Below are 26,254 nucleotides of genomic sequence, written 5' to 3' on the forward strand. Positions count from 1 at the left end.
GACCAGCCTGGCCAACATAGTGAAACCTGGTCTCTACTAAAAAATACAAAAATTAGCTGGGCATGGTGGTGCATACTTGTAATCCGAGCTATTAGGTTGGTGCAAAAGTAACTGCAGTACTTGGGAGGCTGAGGCACGAGAATCGCTTGAATGCAGGAGGCAGAGGTTGCAGTGAACTGTGATTGTGCCACTGCACTCCAGCCTGAGTGACAGCGCGAGACTCTGTCTCACTCAAAAAAAAGAAGAGAAAAAAGAGACAGCCTTGGCTGCAGCTATTAAGGAAAACTAATTAAATAAGTTTTTAAAAAAGAAAAAAAAGAATATGGCCAATATGAGGGAAAGCAGAGACCAATACCATGAGAGATTCCTGACATCATTTGGGTGACTGTATTTAGGTTTGTTTTTTTCAGTTCTATGAAACTGAAAAAGGGGGAGAGATTCATTGATCTGTATAGTTCTGTTTTTCATCAGCTAGTTTGAGTTGGGTTTCTGTCACCAGCAGCTGGGTGAACTTGTTCATTCAGCTGTACTAAACACATCCCTAATCAAGAAAACCTAATCATAAGACGATGAACTGGTTGCCTTTTCACGCATTTATTTCTTTGACATTTATTTATTGAACATGTAGTTAACTGGTCATAGGACAAAACCTGCATGAAAAACTGGGCATTGTTCAGGGTGACCTCCGTGAGGGGCCTGGAGTTCTGAGGCCACTGAAGCTTACCTAGTTCCACATGCAGCTGAAACAGAATCCTAACCCCCTTTTAAATAGTGGCAGATCCCTTCAAAGCATCCAGGTTTTTTTTCTTGCTCCCTCTCTGGAGTAAGGAAGGACACAGTTTGAAATTCAAGCTAGACTACAAAGATCGTGGAAGAATGACTATGACTATTTCTTTAACTCTGTTGCTGTAGAAGAATCCGTGTTTTCTTTCAAACCCATTATGGAAGCCTGAAAGAAACAAGGTCTTCCTGGCCTGTTAATAACTTTGTGCTACCTAAGACACAGATGAATTTCTTTGATCCCAAATTTAGAAGTTCCAGTATCAACCATGCAAATAAAACACCTGATCATGGTTGCTTTGAGAAAGGAGAGTTTTAAGCAGTGGGGCTGCAGCACCAACAAAAATCAGTCCCTGTACTTCATGAGTTCCCTGCCAAGAGCCCCCTTTATTAATGAACAAGCCCTGGGAATGGGGCCTCTATTTTTTTCACTAAATACACCAAATAATGTGACTAACAGGAGACTTGGGGGATAGAAAGGTATTCTGATGCCCACAAGCATGGTCCCGCAATGTCACATTCTTGTCATTTTTACTGCCCCTCTCTCGTCTGCTACTATGTTTAGACCCTCCAGAAGAAAAATGCAGTTTCATTTTTCATATCTAAATCCCGTACTTTCTGTTCCATGCCTTCCTCAAGTAAAGTGGCCCTTTTCATCACACATTCACAATCATGCACATATTCACAAAGTACTTGCCCAGATAGTGCATGTGTATAAACAACCCAAAGACACATATAAATAAAACCAAGTATTGTTTAGGGGTAGACTTCTCTGTCAATAAATGGATGGTAGCTAGATTGATAGCAAGCTAGCCAGCTAGATAGATAGACAGACAAGTTTATAGATCTCAAAATAATTGACACACACATCTCCCAAATTCTGCTAATATCCAAAGTTTATCATAGCTATGACAATATCAGTCCCAACCAGGTTACAAGTTTGTTACAAATTACAAACTACTTAAAAACAGTTTTGAAAAAAAATATATCCCAAATATTAACACTAAACACTACCCTGGAGTTAGAAAAACTGTAAATGGGATGAGGAAACTGAGGTACCAGTGGTGACATAAGGCCTTTTTGTCTGACAGACTGTTTTCTGAAGTCAGTGTAGGATGTAGTCTAACAGACCTCCAGAAGAATAATTCTTCCAACTACCAAATCAGCACACTGAGACATTAAAATACTCAAATCAGAATAAGGACTGACCCTAAGTTTAAATGTGTATTTGGTTTAACATTTTTCAGCAGGAGTGTATGAAGAGGGGAGAGGATATAAGTCAAAGACTGGGTAGTCAGGCCCCCTGTCCCTTGCAGAACCCCTTACACTCACCAAACAGAATATTAAAGCAAGAGCTACCCAATAAGAAGAGACCAAAGACCCCAACTCACTCCTCTTGTGTTGGGCAGAAGAACCTGGGCTGTGAGTCAAGAAAAGCTTCCCAGGGAAACTAAGAAAAATGTTTTAATTATGTAGCTTGCACATAATGGTACTCAAGGCACCTCCCAGGAAACATCTAATCCATGCTCAAGGATTCTGGAAATGCAAATTCATCCTCACAGGATCAATCAGAGAGCCGGCATTATTCAGGTATCACTGCTTTTCTTTCAGGAGGAGATGCAACGCGGGACATGAAACCTCCTGCCATTCTGCCTCTCCATGGGAGTTCTCCACATTCTCAAGGGTGGGACAAGGGAGTGAGCCGAGCCAGCGACCTCCCATGGTGGTCACCAACTGGAAAACCACAGGACAGGAAAAGCTCCTGCGAATGGAGCCCTTTTTTTTTTTTTTAAATGTTTCAATCATTATCTCTTCTAGTCCAATGTTTTAAAGACTGGTTGGCCAGTTCAAATTTGGATCAAATTGAAAAGTTGTCTCTAGGGTTTTGATACAATTTAGGGTCTTCTGTAACTTACAGGGTTTCTATTTTATGTTTATGGCCACCTAAAATTAGTTTTTAACTGATATTTGAGAACCGTAAACACTTTAGAACATTAAAAAGGAACTTTACCCAAGCAAAATCTGATCAGCTAAATTAGAGCTCAGTTCGGAGGTCAGCTGCAGGGATAGGTGGGTGTGGATAGCATCCAGGGCTCCACAGGCTGACCAGTGCCCCTGGGACTCATCACCACAGTACATTGTTTTAAGTAAGTTCTTGTTGTTTAACCAAGTCCATCAAATGACATAAACTCAAGCTGATAAAAGTCTGCTGCCCTCAGATTCAGTCTCCATCTGCAAGGGAACGTTTGGTGTGGAGGCCAGGAAATAATCCACCCTGTGTCTTCAGGCTGACTCCAGACACTCAGCATATTCTGCCTCTGCAATGGCTTCGTCTGCTGCTGCTACAACTGTTGCTGCTACCTGCAAAGAGATGTGCCCAGCAACTTCATCACTGGGGCACAATGAGCTGTTCTTCACATTTTAGTGTCCTGGACAGGAGTGTCATCCTGTGAACAGGGGAGGAAAGAATTAATTAGGAAAATGGTGAGGAAATCCTGACACTCAGCATCCCTCCTTGGGGATGATGGATCTGGCAATAATAGTAACAGTAGGAGTAATAGTAAGAATGATAGTCATAAGAATGCTATGTGCCCAACTTAGTTTTTTTTTATGCATTGACTTATTTAATGCTCACAAAAGCAATATGAGGTAGGTACTTTTATTAACTCTGTCATAGGTGAGGCAATGAAGGCACAGAGAGGTTATTTCCCCTAGGTCACACAGCTAGTAAGTGGTGAAGTCAGGATTTTAACCCAGGGATCAGAGCTTGAGTTGTCCAGTACTAAGTGACCCTGCCCACCCCTTGATGCCTGAGTTCCCTCTATCTTGGCCTCTTACCTATTCACTCATTCCCATTCAATGTGCTCTCCTGAAACACTGCTCAAGATTCTTAGGCAGCATATAAATGGAAAAAGGACAGAAAGAGTTGAAAATAAAAGACCAATACTTGAGTAAAAGGACAGTAAAATAGCTATTTATTCAACAGTCATTCCGAAGGTATTACTTTGAGATCCTTCTGTGCTAGGAGCGGTACCAGGACTCCAGCCTCGTCCCCATCAGTTCTGTAGCTGAGAAATGGAAACATTTAGGAATGTAACCACAGTACAAGGTGGGGTGTGATGTGGACCATCCTAGTGGATTATACTGAGCAGGGGGGCATTTGTCCTCAGAGCAATCAGAAAAGGCCTGTGGAGGGGAAGATAGAGGTGTGGTGAGAGGACTTCCAGGTACCAGTGAGGGCTGGGTTAAAGTGGGCTGCAGGCAATTTCAGCTGGCAGTGCAGGCATTTGGGCAAAGAGGCTGTGGGAGTGGGTGAGGAGATGCCTTGCCTAATGCAGAATGGTGGAGGGTGCAGGCTGGCTGGAGCCCCGGCCCCACTATTGGGGAGCATGGAGACAGTGAAGGTTAGGCATGTGGCACAGCCCAGCCCATGGAGGAGCATGAACTCCATTTTCCAGTGGGCAGTATCAAAGGGTTTGGGATAGGAGAGCAGACAACCTATGGTATTTATAGGAAGAGGCATTTGTCACTGATGTGTAGGGTGAGTCTGGAGACCAGGAATTCTGTTAGGAATGAGTTGTGATTGTAGAGATAGAAAAGAAAGGCTAGCACTGGTATCATCATAGAGATGGGGTTGTGCCATGTTGCCCAGGCTGGTCTCCAGCTCCTGGGCTCCAGCGATCCTCATGCCTCGGCCTCCTAAAATACTGGGATCACAGGTGTGAGGCACTGTGCCTGGCCACAATTCCATTATTGATTGAGCTCCCACAAAGCGCTGGTCATGCTCGGGGCTGAAGAGGGTCAAGGAGGAGCGGTGGGTGGGAAAGGGGAAAAGGAGGAGAGACAGAGGGATCTCTGGCAAGGACAGTTAATGTGTCTGAGGGATGATTGAGGTGGGAATGCAGGGAGTGTGTCCCCAAAAGAACTGAGAAGAAATAGGGCCAAGAACTGAGTCTGTTGACCTGCCAGTTAACCAGGAGGGAGAAGAAAGAAAGAACAATGTTAACACTACAAAGTTACAAAGGTAGGGGATTCTCAAGAGAAGGATGTATTTCATCAGCTCAGGGAGAAAAGAATTTCAAATCAAATGTTGAGAAACCAAGGGGAATGACTTGGAAAGCAATTGAATCAGGCAATTAGGAAGTCAGCACTTATTGTTAATACAGCAAAGTCTCAGATTTGATATCCAAATATTTCGAATGTCTTTGTTTGGGTAAGTTAGTCTCTGGCATAGCTGAGTGCCCTACACAATACTGGATACATAATGAGTGTTTGAGAAACACTTGATAAATTTTTATTTATGTATTTATGTATTTATTTATTTATTTTATTTATTTTTAGACGGAGTCTCTGTCACCCAGGCCGGAGTGAAGTGGCTCGATTTCAGGTCACTGCAACCTCCACCTCCTGGGTTCAAGCGATTCTCCTGCCTCAGCCTCCTGCATAGCTGGGATTACAGGCACACGCCACCACCCCCGGCTAATTTTTGTATTTTTAGTAGAGACAGGGTTTCACCATGTTGGCCAGGCTGATCTTGAACTCTTGACCTCAAGTGATCTGCCCGTCTCAGCCTCCCAAAGTGCTGTGATTACAGGTGTGAGCCACCACGCCCGGATAACACTTGCTAAATTTATTTGAAGTATTAGAGTTGTATCTGATTCTGTGCCCTCTTTCCAGGGCGACTTTTCCTTATAAACAGAATCCTAAGTGCAGTGACTTGATACATCCAGCTTGCCTACAATTGAAATCCCCAGGATGGCTCCTTCTTTCAGTACGATATGTTAAAACACTTGTGAGGGGCAACCTAACAGTAAGGTGACCCTTTATATTGCTTTCAGACGTCTGATGCCTTTGGCGCACTTATGGAACTTTCCCCTGTTTTCTCTCGAAGAACAAATTGCTCCAGCCTTTGTGCTTCACATAGCACCCTTCTAGGGCAGAATCCCATTTATTCTACTGCCTTGTCGTTATTTGTTTATGCCTCTGTCTTTTTCACTTTTGACTCCCAGTATCTCACATAGTGGTAGGGATAATGGGTGCTTGTTAAATGCTGATTGCATGAATGCAACCATAATTAGTTTGTCTGATCAATCTATTTCTACCGACAGAGGAACAAGATGGGAATTAGGTTAGGGGGTTAGAAAACTGCTTAGAGGTGTGTGCTGCCTCTGGGGGATCCAGGAAAGACCTGGGACAGACATGGGTGCCTGAGGAAGCCCATAACTCAAGGGGTCAACCTTGTAATTGTTCTTACTGATGATTCCTTTTGCACTAGTGACTCAGGCATTTTGATTCTGACCTTGATCTAGTTTAAGAGGAACAGGGAGGACTGGAGACAGTGCCCTCTTCCAGATTAAACAAATTATGCACACGTGCACAGGTACTTTGTAAGCAGTTTATTCTGATGATTGGGCAGGTGCCTAATATATCAACATTGACTGAGCTCTGTGACCACGGACAACTCCTGTCCTCTCTTGGAGCCTTGGTTTCTTTCTCTCTCTAAACTAGGCTGGGCATAGTGGCTCCCTCCTGTAATGCCAGCACTTTGGGAGGCTGAGGTGGGCAGATCACTTGAGGTCAGGAGTGTAAGACCAGCCTGGCCAATATGGTGAAACCTTGTCTCTACTAAAAATACAAAAAATAGCCTGGCATGGTGGTGCGGGCTTGTAATCCCAGCTACTTGGGAGGCTGAGGCAGGAGAATCACTTGAACCTGGGAGGCAGAGTTTGCAGTGAGCTGAGATTGTGCCACTGCACTCCAGCCTGGGTGACAGAGCAACACTCCAACTCAAAAAAAGAAAGAAAGAAAGAAAGAAACTAGGCAATTGGGTTAAGTGGCGTCAAAGTTTGGCATCTCAGAGATGACCGAGAGGAAAAGCATTCCTCTCATTCCATTCAGAGATGGAAGTGGAGCTACTCTTTCTCCACCTGAGCTGCCTGTTCGGGAGGAGAGTGCTCTTGAGGTTGCTGGGCATTCTCTTCCCCTGCCCAAGGCTCTGTTGGGAATACGGAAGTGGCAAGGCTTGAGAGATTGCCAGTGAGCCTGCCCCAGAGCTCCTGGAGTTCCCGCAGGAAGACTTCTTCTACCTGAGACCTCCCTGAAGCAGCCCTCTTCCCTACTAGCTTTTCAACCAAAGTGATTTTTCAACCCTTCAGGATTGGAAGATGCTGTCAGTGAGATGGGGAGGTCTCTTGGCAAGGCAGGTGTCTCCTAACCTGAAAATAAGATGTGGCAACCACTGGCAGGTGACTACTTGGACCCAGTGAGTTCATCCTCAAAAAGGACTAACAGATTGGGGCATGTATTTGCCTTCTCTAGACCTGGTGGAATCTCTCAGTTCCAGAAAATCCTAAATGTAAAGATTGCTTACTTAGAATGGAAAGTTTTTTTGTTGTTGTTGTGCTTTTTTTTTTTTTTTTTTTTGAGATGGAATCTTGCTCTGTCACCTAGGCTGGAGTGCAGTGGCGCGATTTCCGCTCACTGCAAGCTCTGCCTCCCAGGTTCACGCCATTCTCCTGCCTCAGCCTCCTAGGTAGCTGGGACCACAGGCGCCCACAACCACGCCTGGCTAATTTTTTTTTTTTTGTATTTTTAGTAGAGACGGGGTTTCACTGTGTTAGCCAGGATGGTCTCGATCTCCTGACCTTGTGATCCACCCACCTCAGCCTCCCAAAGTGCTGGGATTACAGGTGTGAGCCACCACGCCTGGCACTAGAATGGAAGGTGTTAAAGAAATCTGGAGCACCTCTGCCTAACAACTTAACCCAAGGGTCTCAGTCATACTTCATGAGTCTTTGGGACTCACACATTTTTCTCCCTGATCTAGCATGAGTGAGAATAATGTGAGGGCCCCAGGAGATCCCCTAAGCACATCAGTTCCTCTTCTACCTGTACTTCTATCATTAGAGATTATTTCTTTTGGGTCAGACAATTTTCTGTCTTCTTTTAAAATCCATTCATTCACTCAACAAAGATTTTTAAAAGAACCTACTATGTTCCAGGTTCTGTAGCAGGTGCTGGAGATGCAGTGAGGAAAAGGAGTAGAGAAATACAATTAAAAAATACACAGGAGAATTTCAAATAGTGATGTGTTCTATGATAAAAGTAGAATCGTGGGAGAAAATAACTGATGGGATGGAGGGAGGTCCGCTTAGACTGAGTGGCACAGACAGGCCTCAGTGAGAAGGGACCATCTGAGCTGAGCTCTGAGCCGTGGGTAAGAAGCGGCCCTGTAAGGATCAGAAGGAATGTCCCACACAGAGGGCACAGCAAGGATAGAGCTCTGAAGTGGGAATGAGCTTGCTGTATGGGAAGAACAAAAAGACCTCAGCATGGCTGGAGCACAGTGAGGGGGAGAGTCAGGGAGAGGTGGGTACATCCAATCCAAACCCATAGTACCTGTGAATTTGACCTTATTTGGAAAAAGGTTCTTTGCAGATGTAACTAAGAATCTCAAGACAAGATCATTCTGGATTTAGGGTGGACTCTACATCTAATGACTGACATCTTTATAAGGGGGAGGAGGGGGACTATGAGACACACAGTAACAGTGAAAGGCCGTGTGATGGAGATGGAGGCAGAGACTGGAGTGGTGCATCTAGACGCCAAGAGATGCCATGAACTGCAGCAGCCACCAGGAGCCAGAGGAGGCAAGGGAGAATTCCAAGGGTTGCAGGCAGCTGCCAGAACTTAAGGGAGAGGAACAGATTCTCCCCCAGAACTTCTAGAGGAGACCAACCCAGCCAACAACTTAATTTTGAAGGCCTGAACTGTAGAGCTGTAAGAAAGTATATTTCTATTGTTTTGAGCCACCAAGTTTGTGGTAATTTTTTATGGCGACCCTGATACAAGAGGCGAATAATTTTAGCAAAGAGCAGTTGATCTAAAAAACAAACCAAACCTGCTGGTTGCTGTCCAGAGAATGGATTATATAGGCAGAGGGAAAAAAAAGTGGAAGCAGGAAGCCAGAAAAGAGGCTACTGTAAGGCCAGGCGTGGTGGCTCATGCCTGTAATCCCAGCACTTTGGGAGGCCGAGGCAGGTGGATCATGAGGTCAGGAGATCGAGATCATCCTGGCTAACACGGTGAAACCCCGTCTCTACTAAAAATACAAAAAATTAGCCGGGCGTGGTGGTGGGCGCCTGTGGTCCCAGCTACTCAGGAGGATGAGGCAGGAGAATGGCGTGAACTCAGGAGGCGGAGCTTGCAGTGAGCCGAGATCACGCCACTGCACTCCAGCCTGGGCGACAGAGCGAGACTCCTTCTCAAAAAAAACAAAAAAAAAAAACAAAAACAAACAAACAAAAAAAGAGGCTACTGTAGCAGGAAGCTGATAGTGGTGTGAGTAAATGAACGCATGAATGAATGAATGCACTAACAAAAGCGATGGGTGAAACAATTGTGGGTGACTGACTTGATGAGATTGTTAGGGACTCTGCAGAGCTGGTTCTGCTCTTAAAGCATAGATAGGTGAGCTCAAGATGGGCTTCCTGGGAGCTGGTGGGGAGCAGACAGGTGTAGGGGAAAGGGCCAGTAAGTGCAGGCCCAGGCAGGAGGGCAGGGACTGAGTCACCCCGTCCTCCTCTTGTGCAGCAGATGCCCAATTCCTGAGAGAGAGTGAACGTCCCAACATCACATGCAGCTTCTTTCTCTGAGGGCCAACTCAAATACTACCTTGGCCCTGAAGCATCCCCAACTTTTTGTCCCATCCACACACAAATTGTTTCTGCTACACTTGCACTTTGGGCTTCCCTGGGAATGCCCCCTGTCCACTGCCCTATTCCACCTTGTTCATGCACATGAAAGAGCTGCTGGTCTCATGTGCTAAACTGAGATGATTTTTAGAAAGGAGCTCCCCTTTCTTTTTCATCTCTGGATCCCCTGCAGCAGCACGCCCAGGCTCCTGCACTCAGCAGGCTTCCATAGATGCTTGCAGGCCTCAGTTACTGAGCTGTGCCGAGGCTCGGTCACTCACACACACCCAGAAGCTTGCCAGAACTCCAAGTTAGCGAGAAGTTGGCAAGAGCAGAAGACACACTTCCTCTTTGTGTCCTTTTGTCCCCTCAGCCTCAGCGACAGCCTTTCTCCAACAAGTTGGCACGAGGCAGGAGCCTGGCACCTTTGTTTCTGCATGTCGAGCTGATTTATGAAGGGACTGTACGGAAGAGGACATGTGACAGAGGCACACACTGGTCCTGGCACTGCCTTCTGCATGTGAACGAGCCAGGCCACCTACCTCCGGCTTGGGGACTGCTGGCTCGCTCTGGACCTCACTGCTGGTCTCCAGCTGGGCAGGGCCGGTCTGGGGGCTGCAGCCTGGCTCGAGCACTGCCCCCTCCTGTTGTTTTTCCTTGCCTTTTTCCTGCTTGGGGACATCTCCGCCCTTCACTCCTCCAGGGGGACTATGGGGGGTCTCCTTCACTGCAGCTCCCTCCTCCAGCTTCTTTGTTTCTTGGCTGTCATGTTCAGGTCCTACCTCTTCATTTTGCACCCTCTCCCCCTTCACCTCTGTAGCCTTTTCCATCTCTGCTTCCTCTCCAGCTGGCTTTTCCTCCCTGGGGCTCCCACACCTATTTTCTGCCTCTGGGCCAGAGGTCTGGGGCGGTTCCGGGACCTCCTCTTGGGCCGGGTGCTGGCCGTCCACCTCCTCTGAACTCCGCCTGGCCTTTTCACCGTTCTTGGCTTCCTCTGTGGCCCTGTCCTCCTCCTGCTTCTCTGTCCTGCTGGGTGACCTCCTCAGAGGAGGCTTTTCAGCAGGTCCCAGGGTTCTCACTCCCTCTCCCGCTGCTCCCTCACTGGACAAAGGGGATCCTGGGGCCTTGCTCTTGGATGGCAACACTTCATCCCCATCCTCTTCCTTAGCACCGTTCTGCTGAGATGACTCCACCGCCCTGAAATCTCCAAGTTCTCCACAGTCTGACTGTGACCTTCGGAATCGCCTGGAGGGAGGGCGCCTTTTTATTGAGCCCCTCGTCCGCACCTAGAAGAAAGTGTTAAGGAAAGTTATCCAAAAACTCATAAAAAAAGGCCAAGAGGAGGACTGTATGCACTTTCAACGTCAGTCTGGTGCACTGCTTCACAAGTCCACACAAGGACCATTTAATTTTCCAGGAGAACGAATCATTGTTTGCTATTTATTATAGGTTAGAGCCGTGTGGGATTGTGAAATCACATGGTGACCTGCAGACTTTTATTTTGTGAAGATGCAAATGCTTTCCATTCAGTAAAAAACAAAAACAAAAACTCATGATTTTATTGCACTGTAAAACATTAATCAGTTCGGTGTCTAATTTAGTAATTTTATTCTGACACTTAAAAAAAAATTCTTGCCGGGCATGGTGGCTCACACATATAATCCAGCACTTTGGGAGGCTGAGGCAGGAGGATCGCTTGAGCTCAGGAGTTCAAGATCAGCCTGGGCAATGTAGCGAGACTCCATCTCTACTGAAAGTAAGAAAAATTAGCTGGGCGTGCTGGTGCATGCCTGTGGTCCCAGCTACTTGGGAGGCTGAGATGGGAATATAGCTTGAGCCTGGGAGATTGAGGCTGCAGTGAGCTGTCATCACACCATGGCACTTCAGCCTGGGCAACACAGAAAGACCCCGCATTAAAAAAAAAAAAAAGAAGTTGTCTAATTATCTATAAATAACCAGTTCTTCAAATGCTGTTTGACTAAGTTTTACCATCTTACAAGTTTCCTCATAAATTGACATATTGAATAAAATCTCTCTATTTTGCATAAGAGTCAGACTTTTATCTTGTGAAGATGCAAAATGCTTTCTATCCAGTAAAAAAGATAACTTATGATTTTATTGCACTGTAAAATTTTGAAAAATTTGAAAATTGTACTTTTGAAAATTATACTTTGACAAAGATGAATCGCACCGAGAAGAGGGTTAGAGACCTGCTGATGGCCAGGACCTGGTGCAGGGACCTCAGGGGTGCTGAGCTGGAGACCTGGTGACCAGCTTCCTCTCTTGCCTAACTCTGCCCTTCCTGCCGCCATGAAGTTGGTGGATACTGGGAAACCTGAGCAGCCAGATTCCTTTGCTTCTAGAACTCAGGTCCACCACTGTCAGAAGCTGTTTCTCAGGAGCACCAGCAGAGCTGCCTGAAGGTGATCTCTCTGGGAAGCATGTGATTCTCAGAATCAGGCCTCTTCTCAGCTTATCAGACTGAGTCAAAGGTGCAATGGAAATGTTCACATCAGATACCCTACCTACTAGAGTGATGCATCCTTTAAAAATCAGTATGTAAGTGGGCTGGGTGTGGTGGTGCCCGCCTGTAATCCTTGCACTTTGGGAGGCATAGGCCAGCAGATCACTTGAGCCCAGGAGCTGCAGGAGCCTGGTTGAAGACATGGCAAAACCCTGTCTCTACAAAAAATACAAAACAAGGTGTGGTGGCGCATGCCTGTAGTCCTAGCTACTAGGAGGCTTGCCTGAGCCCAGGAGGTGGGGGTTGCGATGAGCCAATATCGCATCACTGCACTCCAGCCTGGGTGACAGAGGAAGACCCTGCCTCAAAAAAAAAAAAAAAAAAAATCAGTGTGTAAAATAAATTTTTGTAAATGTTATTTTCCCACTGATTTACATTTTGGTATTTGTCAATCCTAGTTCCCCATCTAAGAAGTATGGAATGAATACTTGGTTTATCAGGGCCTCCCAAGCCCTTTCTTGAGACCATGATTGGGCCAGCTCTGGAAGGTATCAAGGCCCCAGCCCTCATGACCAGCAGGGTTCCAAAATAACTTCCTCTTGCTGCTGTCAGAAGGCTGAAGCCTCCAGGCATTATGACCAGGCAGCAGCTCCTCCCTCCCTGCCTCACCCTGTGAGAAGATGCAGCTCTCTCTGAAGGTTCCTCTCTGCCTTCAGGGGTCTCCATCACCCTGGCTGGGGGACTTCCACTCTGGCCCTAGCCGGCAGGCTCAAGCCTGCCTGAACCCCTCCTTACCACTAGTTTATTTCCTTGAGTCCTCCCTGTTTTTACACATTTGATTTTTTTTTTGCTAGCTGGACTTCCTAGAATGGCCTAGAAGATCTCATTTCTCCATCATTAATTTTAAGCCACACCCATTTAGCATTCCCTGGCACCAGACCCCAAGAAGTCTTGGCCCCTGCTTGGCCCTGGCCCACATTTGTTGGCTACCTGCTTGGCCCCTATCTCTGATCCTTACCTCCTCCCAGCAGGGCGAGGGATGTGATGAAAGCTCACACAGAGGATCAGGGTTGCATCTGTAGAAATGCACCCTGCCATGTCATTTTTGCAAAGGGAACAGTTTGGATGTTCTTTAACTGGGGCAAGCTGCAGGAAGAATGATTTGAGTCCACACTGGGACACTTAGGACTATTCACACCAGGCCAGACAAGACGTTTTGGAGTTCTAGGGATACTGCCCAGCATTCTGTGCCAATCACTGATCAGGCCTTTAGCTTTTGCGTTCAGCTTTTGACATTAATGAACTATGCAGCTGGGATCAGTCCTGAATTTCCATACCTTTCTCCACAAAGGAGAGAGCACGCCATCCCCCAGGCTTGTCTTGGGGTTGAATGGCACAGTTACAGCGAGGGGAGATGAGCCAGTCAGTCGAGGAAAAAGGTGATCCTAGTTCAGGGATCATTTGCAAAGGAGAGGAGAAATTTCACTTGGGTTAACACGCAGCTCTGACAGTAACTCCGAATGTTTCCTCCTTTCTCCAGGACAACAGGGTAGAGAAAATTCAGGGGTGCCAGTGCCCACATTTCCACAGACACACCGCCATAATCTGGAGCTAGAATTTACCTTGTTGTAACAGGGCAGATGACTGCCTTCAGGGGGCTGGTCGAAGCTGACAGGCACCTCCTCTGCCTCGCTGGGCCTAGATCGCACACCAGGGCTGCTGGGGGTAGAAGGTGGGCTGTGAAATGGCGACACCATAGCCTTGAGTCCAGGACTCTTGGGTGAGGCCCCAGGCAGTAGAGCAGCTGGGTCAAAGGTTAAATTGGCCTGTCAAGAAAAGATGAACAATTTCAAATAGGACTAGGGAGAAGATCAGAGCCTCTACTTTAGCTTGTTGGTTATCTGGCCTCAGGCCTGGTTGAGACTAGGTAACACCAGGCTTTTCATGCTACTTCCCAACCCATTATCCACTGTCCCATCCTGGCCTGCTCTTGGAAGCATTGCCTACTCTATCCTCCTCTGCTACCTGGCTTGCCACAGGCTGCATTCCAAAATGCTCAGCCAGCACTGACGAGGATCCAACAAAAATTTCCCAGAACAAGCTCAACTTATCAACAAAGTGGCGAAGCAGCAACTGCCAGGAGCACCTGTGGCACCAGGATCTCACAGGAAGTCAGGCTCTGTGATCCCCTTTCTCATCAGAGTCAATAGTACTCACTCCCACTAGATGCCTACTATTGCAGGGCACATGTAGCTGTGTCCTCCACAGCAACCCCACACGTTCAGCCGTGTTCTCATTGCACAATCAAGAAAGTGGCTAAGGGATCTGCGCTGAGATTCACACCGGGTCTGATTCTCCCTCAGCCTCCAGGTATCAGGTTCCCTCTTAATAGACGGCAGAGTGGTGGACACAGTAGGCCACTGAGCTCTGGGAAGAAGGCAGTGGGACACACCATAGTATGAGCCACCACTTGGGATATCAAGGTACAGGTGTGACCCGATCAAAATGAAAGGCAGCCAAATGGGAGAGTCACCCAAAGGTAACGAAAGCCTCAGGGAGTCTTGAGTTTGGTTGGGGAGGAGGCAGGTGGTCCCAGATGCCCGAAGGCGTCCATGGGGAGAACGTGCGTGAGAGTCCGATCCTCTTTAAGGCCATCTAGGGTGCTTCTCCTGCCCTCTGCATTCCCAAATCACCACAGAGCTGCGTCCTGCAGACCCTGTGGCAGTGCTGAACCAGGAGACAGAGCCTCTTTGAGACTTCACAGAGAAGGGATGGAGTGTGAGGGGCAGACGGTGCAATGGGAAGTACATGGGTTTTCCATACCGACAGATCTGACTTTAAATACTGGATCTTTCACTTAATAGCAGTGTGACCTTCAGGCCTTCAGCAAGTCCAATAGCCTTTCCGAATCTCAGATTCTTTGTCTGTCCAAACCTTTTGGCCTGACTTCCTAAGTCTTTTCTATCTGGTCCCTGTGTACTCTCTCCTGCCCCATACTCACACCCTCTCCCTCCCAGCTCCCCTTGGCCACCTTCCCACCTCCTACTAGCCAGACTCTGCTGTCCTGGAGAACTCCTATGTATACTTTAGGACTTGCAGACTTGAAAGCATTGCACACGTTTAGAAGGGTGTTAGCGTTTTCATTGTGATCTTAAGAAAGAAGGTATCATACAGACAAGACTGAGTCATGGTAAGAGTTCAATATATAAAATACGAAAGTTAAATAGCATACTAGCCCAAACCACGTCAAAAAGCAGCATATGAAGCTGGGTGCAGTGGTGTGTGCCTGTAATCCCTGCTACACAGGAGGCTGAGGTGGGAGGATTGCTTGAGCCCAGGAGTTTGAGACTTTGAGTCCATCCAGGGCAACAAAGCAAGACCTTGTCTAAAAAAATAAAAAAAACAAAAAAAGCGGCATATGGGGAGTACCCAGGAGAGGATTTGGAGCATAGTTGCCGTGCAGGTTGATATGCTGGCATGGCTGAGAGGGCTTCATGACAGAGGGGGTTCACTGGACCTTAAAGGAAATGCTCTTCTCTAAATTTCAAGCAGAGAAATTCCCTCTGTAAGACTGCTTGCAAATAAAATGGATGTTGATAGCAGAAAAGTTGAATTGTGAATTTTGGGCCATCCTAAAAAAGAAAATCCCTAGTTCATAATTCATTCAGTAGAATAGTTAGAAGAAAATCTAGCTGGCGACGCATTTCTTAGCTGTTTCTCCCACATATTCCCAACGAAGTAAGTTTCCTGTGGGATTTGGCTAAGTTGTCATTCTATTGCTGACAATCTTAATGAGATTGAACAACTAGACATCCAAACCACATTCTCAAGTTGTTGTGTTTCCCCAAAAGACTCATTAATGACTGGAAAAAGGAATGGGTCCAAAACTACAGGGTACAGAACATTTGGTAACTGGTTTCTGGCACTTGAATGAGGGCTAGGGTGGGCTACAGGGAGGCAGAGGTAGGAGTCTGGGGCTACATCCCTCAGCTGGATGCTAGGAGGGGTGCTGGAGTTCTGGGATCCCTTCTGAGAGACCCCTGTTACTTATTTAGGAGCCCTGCAGCCTCCTGGAGTGACAGGTAGCACCACCCTATTCCTGCAGCCGGGTGGAATCAGGGCTTCTCAGTTTGAATTAAATTTCAGGTAGACACTGCAGAGCCCTCCCCACCCTCCACAGGGTAGGCTCATGGCCAGAAACCAGAGATGCTTGCCTTAACCCCCAATCAGGCTGGGATCCAAATCCCTAGGCTCTCCCATGGCTGGGAACTACAGAGGCTGTGGCTATTCGTCTTGACACCTCTGATGCCTTCAGAATGAAGTTGGTGAGCCGGTGCTCTTAGTTGGGCCTGGATGGGAGGTATGGTGCACAAGCACCTTGTTCCTTCTCCTGGGTGGCTGGACAGAGGGTGGGGTGAAAACAGGAGCCTCTCCTACAGCCCCCACCTGGACATAACATGCCTGCCTTTCCTCTGCACTTTAGCTTCTGCCATTCCCCCACGGGGAACATCTTCCTCCCTCCTTTTCAGCCACGCATTCCTTAAGGATGGGCTCAGGACATAGGTGTTTCATAAAACATTCATTAATTACTCTGGCCCACTCTACTCTCTTCTTGCTCTGAAATTCTAGAATGGTGGGTCTCACCTGGGATCTGGGGTGGGAGACGATTTTGCCCCCAGGGGACATTGACAATGTCTAGAGACATTTTTCATTGTCACAACTTGTTGGAGAGTGCTACTGGCATCAATGGGTAGGAACAGGGATGCTGCTAAACATCTTGCCGTGCACGAGACAGCCCCTGCAAAAACACTATCCAGCTCGAGTAATGCCAAGGCTGAGAAACCCTGGTGTTGAGCAGCAGGAGCTGGGCAGTGACCCGCAGTGGAGATCTCTGGCATTAGCTCCTTTTATTATATCACCTGTGAAAGCTCTGTCTCCACAAGACTGTGAGTTCAGGGCCAGTGTCTTCTGCTTAATTACAGTCCCAGGGAGCCAGCCAGCCCTGGGCACGGGAGGTGAGGGCTCTGGGCACACAGGGTTACTGGTGGAGAGGTTGGACAGGATACTACCCAAACAACAAATTTGTCCAGACTGGTGCAGTGTGCAGCAACTGAACACCAGCCCTATGCAGGGCTGAAATGGTTTGTGGCTGCATTCAGGCCTTGGGAGAGAGGGGTTGGCTATTTCAGAAGTGTTTATGGCAACTATGGTGTCCTTTCCCGTAAGACTCTTTTTTTTTCTTTTCGTTTTTGAAGACAGGAGCTTGCTCTGTTACTCAGGCTGGAGTGTAGTGAAGTGACCTCAGCTCAATACAGCCTCAACCTCCTGGGCCCAAGCGATCCTCTCACCTTGGTCTTCAGAGTAGCTGGGACTACAGGTGCACATCACCATGCCTGGCTAATTTTAAAATTTTTTTGTAGAGATGGTGTCTCACTATGTTGCCCAGGCTGGTCTTGAACTCCTGGGCTCACGTGATCCTCCAGCCTCAGCCTCCCAAAGTGCTGGGATTATAGGGGTGAGCCCAGCCCCATACAGACTCTTGAGGTATCCCGTTACCCATCAACCCCCACCACTAAATGTCAAATACATGAGCTTGTGCTTGATGTGGTCCTTATGTTAGTTCTTTTCCCTCAGGCAGGGCTGTGAGATCCTTATCGTTTACTGCAATTTGATCACTGGCTGATTATTGGGGCCAATTATGCAGGTGACACATAGGCTACCCCTATGAGCCTCAAAGTCATGCAAATTTTGGATAAGAAGTGGAGTTAGATAAAAGGTAGCAATAGACAATGAATTCTGCACTTACCTGAAGCTTCTCAATCAGAGGCGAGCTCTTGACCTTGAATTTAGGAGGGTGGCTCGCATTGGGTGGTGATTTCTATGGAGCAAATCAACCAAAACAACCAGATAAGTAAGGTGAGGAAAGTGGGATTCTGGTTGGAACCCAAAAGCCACAGGCAGAAGGAGAAGAGAAGTTGGTGTTGCCACTTTCTCATTAGTTCAGTAGCCCACATACCTCATTAGGGCCTGGGTGACGTGAACTTTCCCCCTCCCTCCCTCATCCCACCACAGCAAGATCTTCAAATCAGAATTAGAGAAGTCAGCGCCGACATCCTTAACACAGAAGGTCTCTCCCAGGAAGAGTGACTTCATTGTTGTTATGAAGGAAAACTATATCTGAGCAAGATCTTCACCTCATGACCTTCAACACTGTGAATCAACAATTTGGGGGATTTCAAAGACAAAGGGCAAAAATTACCATCCTGTTTGTCACACACACAACAAGAAACCAGACCAGGATGACAGAGGTATGACTGGAATTCCTCCCTGGACCCAGTGATATTTTGGAAAATCCCATCGATGGCACGATTTATAAATTATGATTTTCCAAAATGTTGAATATTTGAATATTCTTTTTCTTTTCTTTTCTTTTCTTTTTTTTTTTTTTTTGAGACGGAGTCCTGCTTGTTCCCCAATCTGGAGTGCAATGGCGCAATCTCGGCTCACTGCAACCTTCGCCTCCTGGGTTCAAGCAATTCTCCTGTCTCTGCCTCCCAAGTAGCTGGAATTACAGGCATGCACCACCATGCCTGGCTAGTTTTTGTATTTTTAGTAGAGACAGAGTTTCACCATGTTGGCCAGGTTGGTCTCGAACTCCTGACCTCAGGTGATCCACCCACCTCCCAAAGTGCTGGGATTACAGGCATGAGCCACCACGCCCAGCCTGAATATTCTTTTTAACCAAGTAAACATTTACTGAGTATTTACTACGTCCCAGACATTGTGTGGGTCATACAAAGATGAGCATGATTCAGTCTCGGTGGCAGGAGCAGTCCGTGGCTGATGCATGTGCTACATAATCATACGTACTCTCTGTTAGTTGTAGATATTTTTGTGATGAATGAATGCCAGGAATCTTGTCTGCCTTCGGGATCCATATCATGTAAAAATATTAACTCTGCGTTTTGCGTAAAATCCCCCCAAACATGTGAGAATGGTGACAGTGATAGGATGATGATGATGAAGAAAAGGAAGAGGATGACTTCCATGTGGTTGGACAGAGGCCAAGGCAGAGGAGGGATCTCCCCATAGTGTGGAGACCAATGTGTATGACCTGCTCCTTGACCCCATGTACTAATTTTCCTGAACAATAAGAAGAACTACACTGATCTCTTAGGAAGATTCTGAGATATTTATAATGTGAGATGATTGTATTTTAGTGATGGAAGGAGGGAGGCTCACCCAACTGAACTCCTCGTGATCTTTTTACAGCCCAACACCAAGGGAGAGCGTGGGCTGGACTTACAGGATCCCCACTCCTTCTAATTCTAGTTTTGGCAGGAGCCAGACGAAGCCCTTGGCCTCAGCCTCCTCTACCAAGATGCAGCTGGGCGGGAATAAATGATTCTAAGGACTCCTGCTGCCTCTGCCTCCATGTGTCTTCACTGTCGGGTATGTTCCTATAGCAGTCTTTCAAGGAGCTTTTTATCTAGGATGAGTATAAAGAGCTTCCAGCCCCAATGGAAGTGCCCTTGGTTTCTGTGCTTTACAGGGAAATTTCACACGGGCTGGGGTTTTCAGAGAAACTTTTAGAAACTGCAGCAACAATTTTGCTGATAAAGCTCACTTCACGTAATATTATTAGTTCTTCTCTTCCCCAGCTGACCACTGATTTCTGAAGTCTGTGGAAATTCAGTGGACCCTGCCCCTTAAACACAGTATAGTACTGGGGACCCAGCTGATGCTCCATAAAACCCTATTGATTTGAATTGCAAAGCAGAAAGAATCCAAAATAGCCTCTAGTGCAGTTCCTGGAAATGACAGCAGGTGGCATCATTTCCCTTACGGTTTAATAAGGGGCTTCAGGCAAGCGGCTGAGACTAACAATCCGGTGGAGAAAAACCAGCCTTCCATCCCTGTATATGTATATATATAGCTGTATTTACATGACATTATTACCACGTCTAGAAACTACGGACTGATTTCCAGATGGGAATGCTTTTCAGCCTTTTCTGAGTATAGGAGGCAGGATCTGTGGCTGCATTAAACACCCAACTTCGGCTGGTTCTTCCAGAGAGGGGTAACTCTTGGTCACCCTGCCATCAGGAGGGGCCCTGCAGTCAGCAGGTGCTGTCAGGGGGCTGACCCCACTGTCTCAGACCTGAGCAAGCATAGCGGGGCAGGGATGAAATGACCCTTCCTGGCACTGTGCATTGGGAACCGAGGGGTAGCCTGACCGGGGCCCTCCCTGCAGGCCCCCAAGGTTTCCAGCATTAGAGCCTCTGCAGGCTGAGCTACAGGAGTATGGAAGGAGAAATGTGGACAGCAGCCTCCAATTAGCCCTGCCAGACAAAGCAGGCTGCTCATTTTATTTCTATGTGAATTTCTTTTCTTTCTTTTTTTTTTTTTGAGACGGAGTCTTGCTGTGTCACCCAGGCTGGAGTGCGGTGGCGAGAATCTAGGCTCACTGCAAGCTCCGCCTCCGGGGTTCACGCCATTCTCCTGCCTAAGCCTCTCGAGTAGCTGGGACTACAGGCGCCTGCCACCACGCCTGGCTAATTTTTTGTATTTTTAGTAGAGACGGGGTTTCACCGTGTTAGCCAGGATGGTCTCAATCTCCTGACCTCGTGATCCGCCCACCTCGGCCTCTCAAAGTGCTGGGATTACAGGCGTGAGCCACTACGCCCTGCTTCTATGTGAATTTCAAGGCCACGAAAAGTCATTGATCCCTGGAGGTAGTGTCCTTTCAATGTGCGAGCAGCCTGTCACTCCAGGCAGGACTTTCTAAAATCCACCCTTGGACTTAACCAGCCCTTGGCCATTATAAGCCATTTAACTTCTGGGTGATGTGTCCCATGGGGTGAAACCTGTGAATGCATTTCCACAGAGCTGCCAGGATGGAGCTGTTTAACCCAATCACTAGCCTAACTCCCTCTGCTTTTACTCTAGGGGATAAAACTTCCCTAGCCAGCCTCCCTGATCTATCTGGTTAGTGATTTTGTCCTCAATTTCACAAATAAGAAAAATGATTCGGTATGGTGCGGTGACTTCTCCTGGGCCAAGCCCAGGCTATCAGGGGGCAGCCTCACATTAAGCTCTGAGTGGCCATAACCTCAACCCATTGCATAGCAGTGGAGACACTGAGCCCAGAGGTTGAAGGTTACAAGGAGAAGTTGATTCTCTGGAAAGAGAAGTTAATTCTCTGGAAAGAGAGGTTGTTGGTATGTGTTTGGTCACAGCACTGGCTGATGACCCCATAAAGCCACAGAATCATATTGTTGGCACTTGAAGAGACCCAAGGAAAACCTCAGTGTTTTTAAACTGTGCTCCTTGGGGTTCTCATCCAAGAATAAGACCCTTGGTCAGTGGGGAGAGAGTATTCTGAGAGCATTTGGGGCTCCAGGCCTCCCCTCCCCCATCTCACTTGGCCTGGGGCAGCGATGAGTTTCTGCTTTATCTTGTGGGCTTCTGTTTATAAGCCTTAGGTTGACAAAAAGGCTTGAAAACCATTGATCTATTTCAGCTGTTTCACTTTATAGATGAGAAAATGTAGGCATTAAGATGCTTGCCCAAGTTCACATAGGGCACCTAATGGCTATTGTCAGGATGCTGGTCCCCAAAAAAGAAGGGGAGAATAAAGAGGTTGTTGAAGTGGAATTTGGGAATGACATTGTCTTTGGCTTGCTTGCTGTATTTTGGGGTTGGCCTCCCAGGTGAGATGACAGAACATACAAATCCATTTCTGGCACAGACTATGACCACAGTGAAGGTTCATGGGTTGCTGGCATAAGGTGTGGAGAAGGCACTCCTGCAGCTACAATTAGATAAATAAAGATAGGAGAATATGCAGGCTAAGAACCTATTACTGGCTATGATCTATGATACCAGAGCCTTTATTATGTTGGTAACGTTGGCTATTTATATCTGAGGGCAACGAGGCCTCCTGTGCGCTCTGGTTTTCTTCCAGTGATCTTGAACAATAGCCAGGCTTTACAAGGATACTGCAGAACCACGGGGTTTTCTCATGCTTCCGTCCTGCCCTATGTAAGTGTAGCCCCCTTTCCAGGTACCTTCTCCACACCTTATTCCAAGATCACCTAAGTCAGATCTGGGAATAAAACAGAACATTCCTGGCTCCTGAATTGGGTCTGTTAATAATATATGACCCATTCTCTTTGCTAAAATTCTCAGGCTTGGAAAATAGTGTTCGTGTCCTTGACAAATCATAAAGGAGCCTCAGTAAAAGGGAGCAGGGAGGAGCCTAGTTTCCAAAGTAAATGATTCAGGAAACATTTAAGAGGAGATTCACTCTGAAATGGAGAAATTCCCTGCACAGAGTCTGAGCTTTAAAGTATGAGTTTGGTGCCCCCTCCTCCAAACTTTCCTCAAGAAGAGGAAAGAAAACCCATCACAGCATCCTCTGAGCCCCAACAGCAGCACTTACCTCCTCACCATTCTGGCCCAGGTCTACCTTGGGGGGGAACAGGGGGAGGGAACAGGGCGGTTTCCTTCGGGTTGGTTTACTGGCTGGTGTCTGGAGGGAGGGCGACAGACAGACACACAGAGAAAAAGAGAGCACTGATCAGGCAACAGGGAGGAAGAGCAAGGAAGTGGAAACTGGTTTCAGGAAGGTTTAGGGATTTAGGAATGTTAGGATGTTAGGGAAGTGTAGGAATATTTAAGAATGGAGGAAGGGAACTGCGTGTCTTTGGGACAGCCTGCTTACTATTTAAATTAATTCTATTTACCATCTACCCATTTTGACTTTCACCCTCTCCACTCCATTTCCTTTCCTGCTAGAACATCCACTTTTACTTGAGATTCACCGACCTGAATCACATTCAGTTTTCAGGCAGTGCCAGCACCTGAGATCAATGCTCTCTTTATCCTTTATGACATGCCTATACTGTCTAGAAATTATGAACCTGATCTTTCAGATGGGAAAACAAAACCCCAAAATAGTGCACCTAAAAATGCAAGGCAAATAAGTACTCACTTGCCCCAAGGGGCCACGACAGATTTCTCTCCACCTTGGGGCACCCTTCCCTCATCTCACTTGTTTGTATTTATTTATTTTGAGACTGAGTTTCGCTCTTGTTGCCCGGGCTGGAGTGCAATGTAACCATCTCGGCTCACTGAAACCTCCACCTCCTGGGTTCAAGCAATTCTCCTGCCTCAGCCTCCTGAGTAGCTGGGCTTACAGGCATGTGCCACCACGCCCGGCCAATTTTGTATTTTTAGTGGAGACGGGGTTTCTCCATGTTGGTCAGGCTGGTCGCGAACTCCCAACCTTAAGTGATCTGCCTGCCTCGGCCTCCCAAAGTGCTGAAATTACAGGCGTGAGCCACCACGCCCGGCCCCCTCATCTCACTTCTAATGAGCTTCTCACACTGCATGACTCAAGAAAATCTAGCCCAAATCTCTCCAAAGTTAAGACCCTCCCTTGTCACACTTTCCTCTACTGGTCACCGGACGCTCTTCCTTCCTGATCCCTGGTTTCCTATCTGAATGTGCTTTCCTTCAAGCCCTCTCTTCTTTCTCAATTCTCGGTTTGGAGTCTGCCCCAGCCTTGCCTTGCTCTGGCTACAGGGCAGGAGCTGGCTGTAGGAACTTCTTTATTCTGACACAGTCCAGGCCTGGCACAGCTGTGTAAGATCTAAGTCTGTATAGGTGGATGATCAAGATGGAAATGGATACAGATGCCCATCTCTGCCCTGTGTCTGATTCCTCCTGGCCAGAGTGCAAGCCTCACCCTGGTGGGGACAGATTCTGTCCAGGCACAGCAGCAGTGAGACATTCCTCACATTCAGAGAAACCCCTCCAGCCCCTGGCTTCTCTTCCTAATTTGGTAACTACCAAGCCTCCTCCCTCCCTCTCCACTGGGCCTGACCAGATTTCCCTTTCCTCCTGCCCGCTGCTGAAGAGGCTGCTCTGAAGCGGCCTGACTCACCTCCTTGGCTGCAGCCGCCTGCTCCCTAAACCGCCCGGCCAGCTGGGCCACCGAGGGGGATGCCGAGTTGTCCACACTGGCATTGGTCTCTGCCAGTCTTTCCTGGCAAATGGAGAAGAAGAAACAGTTAATCAGCAAATGGGTACCAGATGCCATGCAAGGCACCTGTTTTGTGGCCGCAAGCAGGAATGCTGTGACAGTGAGGTATTTTAACAGCATTATCCAACTGGCTCCTGCATTCAAGGACTTAAAAAATTCAGTCAATCACATTTAGTGAATATCTACAATGCTCTTGGCCCGGGGTGTGGCTTTGGGGACCTGGAGACAAACAAAACCTGGTTCTGTCCTGGAGGGGTGCCCTGGGATGTCAGAGGCAGTACAGGTCCAATTTTCTCATTCCTCAAGGACCCCACCGGCAAAGGGCAACGTCTGCGACAGTGTACGAGTCTCCTTACCTCCTGAACAAGGGTGAGCAAATGCCCTTTATTGAACTTGAAACACATATATATGTGTCTTTTGTTCCCTACTTGAGTGCCATGGATAAAGAAGCGTTCAGTAAGTATTTGTGGAATTAATAAATAAGTGACACGAGAGCAGATAGCACAGTGGATGGGAGCCAAACTGCCTGGATTCAAGCACTGACTTGCTCCATCTCTTACCAGCCTGGGGACCTGGGGCAAATGGCTTAGCCTTTCTGTGCCTTGACAAGGATGGCTGTAGCACATCCCTCATCAGTTGTTTTGTGGATTAAATGATTTGCTATATACTCAGAGGGCTGGGACAAGGCCTGGCTCATTGCAAATGCTTTGGAAGGGTGGTTGTTATTGTTACTGGCGGTGAGTCTTGCCTCCAGTGCGGTCATCAGTTTACCGTGGCTGTCCCTCCATTGAGGTGCCCCCAGGTTCCCTGAAGAGGCCAAGATGCACCCCAGGACACCATTTATTCTCATGTACCATTTGTCACCAAGACACACAGAGTAAGTCGGTGATGCTGGAAATGGCCAGTTCATTTCTGCCTTGTTACAGGAGGCCTACATAACCACTTGGTTTGAATAAGATTTTTTACATGTCCAGTCCCGGAGACATTAGGTTTTTGTCTTTTGTCACCATGGTGGCAGCATTTCTTACACAGACTTCGAACTCCCCCTGCACTTCCCCTCCTCACGTCTAGTCTGAAAATGGGAGGATTTGGGCAGCAGTTTGTCTGAGAAAGTCCATCTCTGCCTTTCCCTGGCTCTCGTGGTCTACAAAAACAAAGGATGCTTCCCTCCAGCAGCGAGCTTACTCCCTTGTACACACACACACACACACACACATACACACTCTTCCATGGCCCTCCTTTTGTGCTAAAAGTGGTGTCTCCGAGCTTTCTTATTTGGGTGCTCCCTCCAAAGTAAATAACTTTAGTCATTCTAAGATGCTGTCCCCTTGGAGCAAGGGAGGGGCAGATCTCCTCACCTCCCAGCCACTTCCAGCAGGGAAGTTAAGTTAATGGGGCAAAGTTTTGAGAAGAAGGCTTTGACAGGCCAGACATGGTGGCTCACGCAAGTAATCCCAGCACTTTGGGAGGCCGAGGCAGTTGATCACTTGAGGTCAGAAGTTCGAGACCAGTCTAGCCAACATGGCGAAACCCCATCTCTACTAAAAATACAAAATTAGCCGGGTGTGGTGGTGTGCACCTGTAATCTCAGTTACTCGGGAGGCTGAGGCAGGAGAATTGCTTGAACCTGGGAGGCAGAAGTTGCAGTGAGCCAAGATCACACCACTGCACTCCAGACTGGGTGACAGAATGAGACTCCATCTCAAAAAAAAAAAAAAAAAAAGGCTTCGTTTAGGGATTTGAAGGAACTGCTGGGGCCATGGACTTTCCGATCTGCAAACAGCTGTTCTGGAGGAAAAGACAGGTACCCCTTTACTGTGGGTTGCTATAATTCAAGCTCATCTCCAAACCAGCCTAAACACCAAATGCTGATTTCGCATAAAGATATAAAAGGATTCACCTCTATTCAAGATGCCAGATTTCCCCATGATGCTGGGGGAAAGCCGAGGAGTGCGAGGCCCCACCCTGATGAGTTCCCCACTGGGAAGGGCTCCTAGACTTGACACGTTTTACCCTCACACTTGCCACATAAGGAAGTCAGAGAATGGAACAACGAGAGAGAGGCTTGGGGACAGTGTGTAATTAATTGAGCTGTTCTTGGCAAAGACGCTGGCTGATTGGTTTGTCCATCTGTCTAACTTCCTGCCCACATCACAGATCAGTCTCTCTGTCCCCTGCTATTTATGCTTGGGTCCTGCTGACAGTGCGCTTTACCTCAGTTTCAAAGGCGCCAATCACTGGTGGAGCAGGAAGATAAATTCCAGTTAA

At 47.4% G+C, this 26,254-nt stretch overlaps 1 protein-coding gene across 8 annotated transcripts in view; it reads right to left on the minus strand.

Annotated features, from left to right (window-relative positions):
• Nucleotides 1–1,658: 1,658 nt before the first annotated feature.
• The window catches only part of RCSD1 (RCSD domain containing 1), a 76,195-nt gene continuing 51,599 nt past the window's right edge, over nucleotides 1,659–26,254 (minus strand). For 2 of the 8 annotated variants that reach the window (XM_009437149.5, XM_016931742.4), the window contains 6 exons: nucleotides 23,888–23,989; nucleotides 22,382–22,471; nucleotides 17,744–17,815; nucleotides 13,560–13,763; nucleotides 10,016–10,759; nucleotides 1,659–3,227 (listed from right to left, as the gene is read on the minus strand). In XM_009437149.5, the coding sequence (XP_009435424.4) occupies nucleotides 3,195–3,227; nucleotides 10,016–10,759; nucleotides 13,560–13,763; nucleotides 17,744–17,815; nucleotides 22,382–22,471; nucleotides 23,888–23,989 (1,245 nt within the window). In that variant the 3' untranslated portion in view covers nucleotides 1,659–3,194. Of the gene's footprint in view, nucleotides 3,228–10,011; nucleotides 10,760–13,559; nucleotides 13,764–17,743; nucleotides 17,816–22,381; nucleotides 22,472–23,887; nucleotides 23,990–26,254 lie in introns of all 8 variants that reach the window. The other 6 variants (XM_063811701.1, XM_063811671.1, XM_009437160.5 and 3 more) reach the window with 3 other exon arrangements.

The sequence above is a fragment of the Pan troglodytes genome, chromosome 1 (assembly GCF_028858775.2).
Source record: "Pan troglodytes isolate AG18354 chromosome 1, NHGRI_mPanTro3-v2.0_pri, whole genome shotgun sequence".
NCBI classification, from domain to species: domain Eukaryota; kingdom Metazoa; phylum Chordata; class Mammalia; order Primates; family Hominidae; genus Pan; species Pan troglodytes.